Source organism: Acomys russatus, chromosome 3 (genome assembly GCF_903995435.1).
Source record: "Acomys russatus chromosome 3, mAcoRus1.1, whole genome shotgun sequence".
In the NCBI taxonomy this organism is placed as follows: Eukaryota; Metazoa; Chordata; class Mammalia; order Rodentia; family Muridae; genus Acomys; species Acomys russatus.
Window position 1 is genome coordinate 80,723,295 of NC_067139.1, and position 9,769 is coordinate 80,733,063.

Below are 9,769 nucleotides of genomic sequence, written 5' to 3' on the forward strand. Positions count from 1 at the left end.
TGTGTGTGTTTGTATGTGTGTGTGGCAGTTTTCAGAAAACAGCCAACAGGGCAAAAGCAACTCGTACAACAAATATCTACCATAAAGTGTCTGACACTGCATATGGATATTTTGTGATAATATTATGTTTGCTATCTCACTTGTTATATGAGTCAGTTGAGGTCAGTTGAAGTCTGTAACCTCTTCACTTGTGAAACTCTGTGAAAGATTTTTGTAACATATCTATCATTCCTTACTCATGTAATGCTTTCTGTGTTGTTTAAAAAAATACAGAACAAAGCCATTTGTTAAAGACACACAGACAACGGGAGCAGATCAGGAGCACAACAGACTACAGATAAGCCGGAAACCTCAAACTATCCAAGGGAAGTGATGAGCTTTCTTTCCTTAATAGAACAGGGATGCATCTTGGTGCTTCTGAAGATAACTTTAATGCACTTAGCTGATGCAGGTTATGCTTTTTATAATTAATATCAAGCAAGTTATTTAACAGCCCAGAGATCATTTCTTTTTTTGTTTTGTTTTGTTTTTTTCAAGACAGGGTTTCTCTGTGTAACCTTGGCTGTCCTGGACTCACTTTGTAAACCAGGCTGGCCTTTAACTCACAGAGATCCACCTGCCTTGGCTCCAAGAGTGCTAGGATTACAGGTATGTGACTCTGTGTCCAGCTCTGGGATCATTTCTGAAGTATTAGGTTAAATAATACTGCCTATGACTAAAAGCACAGTTGTAACCCAGTGGTTATAACTTGAGCACCTCAGAGATAGGGGAAGTGCCTTAAAACACAGATCATATTCCTTTTTATATCTCTTCTTTAGAATTAAACATTATGATTAGCTGAGCCTCATCAACTTGCACTCCATGAGAAAGAGGATGTCGCTACAGAGAAGACTCTATTGAAGAATGGAGCACCTCCCCTCAACCTGGCAGTCCTGCCTTCTCACGTGTAAACATTTAGCAGACTGATGTGTGCTTTTAAAATTTAGCAGTGCAGAACACAATTCCCATTCGAAGACTAGTGCAGAAGGATTTTTAGTGTTTTCAGGCTCTGCTGGAGAGTGGACAAGAGGACCTTGCACTACTTCAAGAAAGACTGTGGGAAAACATCACCAGTAGGTGTGTCCTCGAAGTAGGAACTGTTAGCAGGGGAAGACACCTTTTGTTGCTTGAGCAAAGCAAAGTAGTAAAACAAATTAATGAAATAAAGACTTTCTAGAGACAAAGAGGAAGAGTGTTGATGTTTCCAGGTATTCTCTGGCCCTGTCATGAAATTAATGCCAATCATTTGTCAGCCAGTAAATGCCCCTGAGTCACAGCCTCATAGTAACACCCAACAATGTCTTACAACTATTATTGCAGGCAATGTTTTATAATTTCTATGTTATCTTCCCTTTGATATCCAGTGTCTAAAGTGGCTTTCACATATCCACAGGTGAAAGTAAGAGCATTCCAAGAAAGGGTGCTTATTTCAAAGGTAACTTTCACATCACCCCTTAACACAACAGTGGGATGTCACTTGCTTCCTTCTCAGCTTTTCTACAGCTTGTTTCATATCTGCATTTCTGAGTGTGTAGATAAGGGGGTTCAGCATAGGTGTGATCACTGTGTAGAACACAGAGACTATTTTATCCATAGAGAAGGTGCGGAAAGGCCTCAAGTAGATGAATACGCAGGGCACAAAGATCAGGCTGACCACTGTCAGGTGAGAGGCACAGGTGGACAGCGCCTTGCCCTGGCCCCGTCGGAGGTGACTGCTCAGAGTGACCAAGATGAGGGCATAGGAGAAGAGCAGGACCAGGAAGCAGACAAGAGACAGTATGCCACTGTTAGAGACCATCAGCACCTCAACCAAGTACGTGTCTATGCAGGCCAATTTGATGACCTGAGGGACGTCACAATAGAAGTTGTCCAGTTCATTTGGACCACAAAAGGGCAACTGGATGACAATTATGACCTGTGTGATAGAGTGGATGAAACCCCCACACCAGCAGCCAAGCACCAACTGATGACACAGGTGGTTATTCATGACTGTCAGGTAGTGCAAAGGGTTGCATATGGCGACATACCTATCGTAGGCCATAACAGTCAGCAGGAACATCTCACTGGCTCCCAGAAAGTGAAGGAAGAAGATCTGGGCCAGGCATCCTGAGAAAGGTATTGTCTTCTCCTTCTGGAGGAAATCTCTTAGCATTTTGGGTACAGCAACACAGCTCAGGCATAGGTCAATAAACGACAGATGGCTTAGGAAGTAGTACATGGGTGACTGCAGCAGATGAGCATCAGCCCGCACCACCATCACTATCAAGAGGTTCCCCAAGGACAGTGGCAACATAGACCAATAAAAAGGTTAAGAAGAGAAACAACTGCAGCTCCCAGGAAGAGGACAGGCCCAGAAGCACAAACCGTGACACCTCAGAGTTGTTTTCATTTTTCTTCAAGCCAAGAGTATCAAGCAACCTAGTGTAAGAAAAATTAAGTTGGACTAAGAAATTTGAACCAGACAAGAATGGAAAAGCCATTAGACAGTGCTTCTTGCTCGTCTGTATGTTTGCTGTGTAACAGAAGCACAATAAAATTAAACTGAAAAGGAAAACACTGGATTAATGATGAACTGCTAAGTTCTGTAAAAGTATGGTTACTCTCCTTCCCCCTCCCACACTTCTCACTTCCCCCTGCCACCGCCACCCCAACTCTCAATAGAAAGGAAAGTCTGTGTCCAGAAAAGACAGTGTTTGGTCTAAAACCAGCTCTGGGAAAATACAAAGTGAGAAAAGCTTTGTATTTTCTTTTGTGATATATACATTTTCATGTGCTTTTTTAAAAGTATTAAAGTTCACCTATTAATATCATGTGACTTTGCTTATGAGTGTGCATGGCTGCATGTGTTCTGTGGAATACAAGGAGGACAAAGGGATATATTGGGGAGCCTGTCATCTCCTACCACATGAGTCAAGGTGATGCAGCTCAGCCATGGCTGCTGGCACGTTTACCAGCTCACGGTTTGTACCTTCACATTCCTACTTACCAACTCAATATTATTAACTCTTGAGAAGTTTGAGCAATTTGGTTAAAACAATCATGCATACTGAATGTAAAAAAATTATGTGTATATATATGTATATATGTATATGTATATATGTGTGTATATATACTTATATAACATGCAGAAACATTACAGAATTTCTAATAAGAAAAAAAATCTTTAACAATAAGATATATTTCTCCAAATTAGTATTTGGAGTATTTCAGTACCACGCAGATGTGAGAAAGGTTCTGGGCTGAGGCGTCTCTAGGTGCATTTCTGCCAATGTGCCTGTCCCCTCCTCAAGAGCAAGGTAGAAAAGTCTATCAAACTCTACAGTTTAATAAGTCCAGGAAGCAATTGTGTCACTTTATATGATAATAGAGGAAATAAAACAAAAGGAAAATACAGCATAGAAAAGTATTCGGTTCCACGTGAGTAAAATTTTTCTTGAACAAATGGCTTCTTAATTGTTTTTTGTTCTTGTTCTTGTTTTATGTGGGGTTTTGACGGGGGTTCCACAATGTTTATTTAATAGGGAGCAAGTTTTTATGACAATTATAAATATAATTTCTAACACCATATTGTATAAACTATAAAAATTCTAATAAATATATCTTAAATAATAAACACACACCACACACACACACTGACGGGTTGGTAAGATGATTGCTGCCAAACCTAAAGACCTGAGTTCAATCGCAGGACCTAGATGATAGAAGGAAAGAACTAACTCCTGCAAGTTGTTCTGACCCCTATAAGTGTACTTGTGCCACACTTACCCATCCCCCTCATATATACACACTCATACACAAAATAAATAAAAAATATAATTTAAATTTTTTAAAAACATTTAATATTTTTAATTTTTTATTATTAATTTATTCTTGTTACATCTCAATGGTTATCCCATCCCTTGTGTCCTCCCATTCTTCCTTCCCTCCCCTTTTCCCATTATTCCCCTCCCCTATGACTGTTCCTGAGGGGGATTACCTCCCCCTGTATATGCTCCTAGGGTATCAAGTCTCTTCTTGGTAACCTGCTGTCCTTCCTCTGAGTGCCACCAGGTCTCCCCCTCCAGGGGACATGGTCAAATGTGAGGCACCAGAGTACGTGAGAAAGTCATAGCCCACTCTCCACTCAAGTGTGGAGACTGCTCTGACCATTGGCTAGATCTGGGTAGGGGTTTAAAGTTTACGGCCTGTATTGTCCTTGGCTGGTGCCTTAGTTTGAGTGGGACCCCTGGGCCCAAATCTGCCTATCATAATGTTCTACTTATAGGTTTCTAGGACCCTCTGTATCTTTTTATTTTGCTATTCTCTTATGCTTCTCTCATCTAGAGTTCCAATAGGATGTCCTCCCCTCTGTCCCAGTTTCCTGGTAAGTGAAGGCTTTCGTTGGACATGCCCCTTGGGCTAGTATGCAGATATAAGTGAGTATATACCATTTAAGTCTTTCTGCTTCTGGGTTAACTCACTCATTATGATCATTTCTAGCTCAATCCATTTATCCACAAATTTAGGGAATTTCTTGTTTTTAATAGCTGAGTAGTATTCCATAGTGTATATGTACCCCAGTTTCTTTATCCATTCTTCTACTGAGGGACACTTAGGCTGTTTCCATGATCTGGACAAAATTTGAAAATCTAAGGGAAATGGACGATTTTCTTGATCAATTTCATTTGCCAAAGTTGAGTAAAGAACAGATAAACAAGCTAAATAGTCCCATTTCCCCTACAGAAATAGAAGTAATTTAAATTTTTATACCAAAGAATTTCTTGTGAGGTTTGATCCTTATAGGAAGAATGTAATGTATTTCAAAAGTATAGCTCTGCAGAAAGGTAACCTTGTATTAAAGTAGTTAAGACTAAAATTAACCCACAAGGTTAGATTAAATAAGAATGTGTACATTTATTAAAGCCCAAATGATGACAAGCAATTTTAATCCTGAGTTAATGATCTACTTCTTTAAAGTAATATTTAATCTTAAGGAACTTCAATGCTTGTTCATATTTAAATAGTTCCTAGGGTTTATGGTACTAACATTTTACTAAGAATGCTACTAAATTTTTAATACTTAAAAAAGATAAATAGTGTCTTTTGTATGTATTTGATTGTTTAAATTATTATTGATTATTTGAGTGATTATTAAGGTAAGGACTAAATAATGGTTTCCATAGGTGTGTGTTTGTTTGCTGATTCAAACGCCCATTGCCTTCATATAATATTAAACATAATGCCAATGATGTCCAATTTACATGGTTTCCACAGGTGTGTGTTAGTTTGCTGATTCAAACACCCATTGCCTTCATATAATATTAAACATAATGCCAATGATGTCCCCTTTACCTTCAATATTTAATGAAATCAACATGTTTTCTAAAAATATCTTTCAGTTTTTATGTTTCTAATAATCCCTATCACAAATAGGACATGAACCTCTGAACGCTCTGTGTAGGATACAGAATATTGTGTCCTTTAACATGAAGAAATGCATACCAATAAGGTTATGTTCCACCACAACATACTTTATCTCCCCAAGAATGAAAAGAACACAGCCATCATGGAGAGCAGAATGAAGTTTTCTAAAAAATTAAAACTAGACTATACTATGATCCTGAAATTCTCCTTTGCTGTAAAGGTATAAAACACCTTACTGGGTTTATACCTAAAAGAAATGAAATCAGGAGCTGAAGAGGTTTTTTTGTTCTCCCAGGATCACTGCAGCATCATTATTAACAGGGAGAGAGAAGCAACAATCCAACACCCATCAACTGATGAATGAATAAAGAAAGCATATACATAAAGGGATAGTGTTTAAAAGATGAAATTTTGTCATTTGTAAATAGATAGAACTGGAGAAAAATGCAATGGTCAAATAAGCCAAGCAAGGAAAGACAAATGTTCCTGATTTTACTCATATCTGGAATCTAAAGATTGGTATCATAAAAGTCAAAACAGAAGGTAATTGTCAGAGGTCAGTAGAGATGGGAAATGTTAATTTGACTGCTGAATACCGAGTTATAAGTAGATAAAAGTAAATTCTGGTGTTCAAAAAACAACAAAATGCTTCATAAAGCTAGAAGGACTGTTGAACATTTTCATGCCACAAAAAAAAAAAAAAATTGTTCTAGAAGACAGTAAGTCTTAGACTGATATACATTACACAGTACACACAGATTTCAAAGCTTCATGCTGCCTCATTAATAGGCATGGTTTGCATGATTTGTATGCAAGTTAAAAATAAATATTATTTTAAAGTTCCCCTTCCTAGATTCTATAGGAGCAGGTGGGTGAATAAACATAAGGATTTCAGACTCACTGTTCCTTCCCAGCCTATAGATCATTTCATGCCACATTCCTTAGGAATAACAAGAATTTTCCAAAGTCAGTAAAGTGTATTTAGTTCACAAAACACATCATAGAATAAAAACTTTTAATAGTAAAAGTGTGTTTGGGGAAGGATCCCACTGCATGGAGGAAAGAAAACAAAAGAAGCTCTTCAAATGGTCCAGGTACTAAAAGTTGGGCAGCTAGTCTCTTACCGTTCTTTCTAGACAGAGCTCTAAGGGTCAGAGAGATGGCTCAGCAGTTAAGAGCACTGACTTCTAGAGGAACGAAATTCAATCCCCAGCACCCACATAGTGATGTAACGCCAGTTCAGGGCAATCCAACACACTCTCTGGATTCCGTGGACCCTGAGAATCGTCTTCTTAGATTAAAATTATAAATATGAGAGTATGAGACTAAAAGGGTAGAAACAAAAGGCACTTTAAGAGCATCAAGAACAGACAGGAGACCAGGAAAGTGAGTACGAACATGTATGATGGGCTTACATGGTTGCTTACGGGGAGCGACGTGCTTGGAATGTGACGAAAATAATATAGTTGCTTGCTGCTCATCACACCTGTGTTCTCACAATCTCGGGCTAGGAAAGAGTAATCCTCAGATGGCCATGCCAGGTGCCAAGATTGTGCCTTAACCTCTTCCTTATAAGCCAATCTCCAGTTATATGGCTGTGTGGATTAGAAACAGCCCCTGTCCCTAAGGGCTCTGGCTCCGTAGGAGAGTCTTGTGGTCATTACATCACTACTCAGGCTAATGAGCCCTGAGATCTCTGGGCTGCTGTAGCTTGAGTTAGCTGCGTATCGGTTGTTGCTAGAAAGCTGGCCTGAGATCTGTATGCTTCAAAACTCTCAGGCCTGAGACAGAGGTCAGCCCAATTTTTAAAATTTACTTTGGATTAATTAATTTGGAACTTTATCTACCAACCAATTTCCATGACTCAGTCTCTGCCTGAATGAAGAGCGTGTGTGGTTTTAACTCTACGGTGTCCCTGAAGTTACAGAAGCTGAAGTATCAACACAAGGCTACCTGGAAACCGGAGAAGAAACGCGTCCCTCATAATGCTACAGAGCTTGACGCTCACCTGAGTGTCTCGTGACACCTCGGGCAGTTCATCTAAGGTCACTTATTTATGCGACCTAATCTAGAAAATGCAGCTGTTATTCTTACTGAATGATAGTTTTTATAAATTGATTTCCTCAAGGTAGATTTTTCAGTCGCTAAAGACTGTTTATACCCCCTGCCGGTTTTTTTTTTTTTTTTTTTTTTTTTTTACATTTTTAGTTGAAAGATAATTACATCACAGCCAGACGTAGTGCTGCATGCCTGTAATCACAGCTCTCAGGGAGAAAAAGACAGGTGGATGTCTGAGTTCAAGGCTAGCCGGTTTTACATGGTCTACAGAGTCATATCTCTAAAAACTATAATAATAATAATAATAATAATAATAATAATAATAATAATAATAATAATAATAATAATAACAACTTCCCATTCCTCCTTCCATCTCCTCCCAGATACCCTCCCTCCAATCCCACCCATATCCATCATACCCTCAAATTGATAATTTCATTTTATTTTTATTTGATATATATAATGATATATATATACATATATAATGTAATTTTAATGGCAAAATATAAAATTCTCAAATTAAGGAATGTCAAACACTTCTTTAAATTTATTTGACTGCAAATGGCATACGAGTGGAGAGTGGGGTCTGACTTTCACACGTACTCTGGTGCCTCATATTTGACCATGTCCCCTGGATGGGGAGGCCTGGTAGCACTCAGAGGAAGGATAGCAGCTACCAAGAAGAGACTTGATACCCTATGGGCATATACAGGAGAGGAAGTCCCCCTCAGGAACAGTCATAGGGGAGGGGAGTAAGGGGAAAATGGGAGGGAGGGAGGAATGGGAGGATACAAGGGAGGGGATAACCATTGAGATGTAATATGAATAAATTAATAAAATAAAACTGTTAAAAAAGAAAGAAAGACTAACAAAGCCAGCTCAAATGAGAATATGAAAAATGTTATCTTCAATAATCAGAATACGAAAAAAACAATTAAATAAAAACAAATTAAGTAGAATTAAGTTAATATCATGAAGACCAATGCAACTTTGGCTCTTTTGCCATATGTAGAGAAAATTAAGAAGATATAAGCAGCCTCCAAAAACTCTATTCACAATTTTTTCTCATTGCACTTAAATTTTATTTGTCTGTATTTGTGTATATACATATAATAAATCATAAATCTATCAAATCACATACCATCACTAACAAGGCCTGAGTCATAATGAGACTCACATAATGAGAGTCACATGGGCAGTTTAGAAGTACATGTTCAATTATCTTTTTAATTTCAGAAATTCATTTTTAGCTCATTTAGTGTTTCTCTACTCCAGAACAAAATGGAACACTGTAGGCCAAGGGCTGGGAAATCTTTGTAGAAATAATTTTTACATAATATGCAAACTTTTGTTTAGGTTATATCATTTTCAAAGAGAGTAAGAAATCTAGTCTTGTATTAACATCTTAAAATAAAATTTATTGACATAGAGTAAGCATAAAAAATATTTAGTATAATTCACTGCTTTATTTCTTCAACAGATTTGTAGTTAGTTCTAAGATCCAAAGAACCTGCCATTGGGCTTCATGTTAAAATACATGCCGGAAGTATAGCATGACCACAAGGTGTCTCATTTCTTCAGCTTGAAGTTTCCCCTGTTGAGGTCTTTAATCCACGTGGACTTTAGTTTTGTGCAGGGTGATAAATATGGATCAACTTGCATTTTTCTACATGTAGACCTCCCATTAGACCAGCAGCATTTCTTGAAATTGCTATCTTTTTTCCATTGTATGGATTTCTTTGTCAAAAAATCAAATGTCTGTAGGTGTGTGGATTTTTTTTCTGGGTCTTTGACTCAATTCCATTGATCAACCATCCTATTTCTAGGCCAGTACTATGCCATTTTTAATTCTGTTGCTCTATAATACAGTTTCAGATCAGAGATAGAGGTTCCTCCAGAGCAACTTTTTTCTGAATATGGTTTCTTGATTCAAAAAATTGTGCTGGAAAGGCCTATGGGTTTATTTTTGTCTTCTGAAGAAACCTCTTAAAAATTTCCCCTATGTTATTATATGCTAGAGATTGTGATTGCTATGTAGGTCATTAAACTAGGAAAGAGGACCATAAAAGGTCAGAGATTTTAGCATGGTAGAGAAAGAGGGAGAAAAAAGTGATGCATGTGGCACAAAAACAGAAGCAGAGCTGAAGACAAGAGGAGGGCAACCTAAAGGTTGGGGAGGGGCAGAGTGGGAGAGAAATCAACAGGAGAGAAAAATGTGTGTGAAATTACCAGTGAAACTTGTTACTTGTATGCTAATTTGAACAAAAGA

The 9,769-nt window shown here is 37.9% G+C and overlaps 1 protein-coding gene across 1 annotated transcript; it reads right to left on the reverse strand.

The window, feature by feature from the left end:
- Positions 1–1,486: 1,486 nt before the first annotated feature.
- Positions 1,487–2,519, reverse strand: LOC127187140 (olfactory receptor 4Q3-like). Its single transcript, XM_051143354.1, is given in 2 exon segments — positions 1,487–2,323; positions 2,325–2,519. Coding segments are annotated over 2 exon segments (1,032 nt in total).
- Between the last annotated feature and the right edge of the window lie 7,250 nt (positions 2,520–9,769).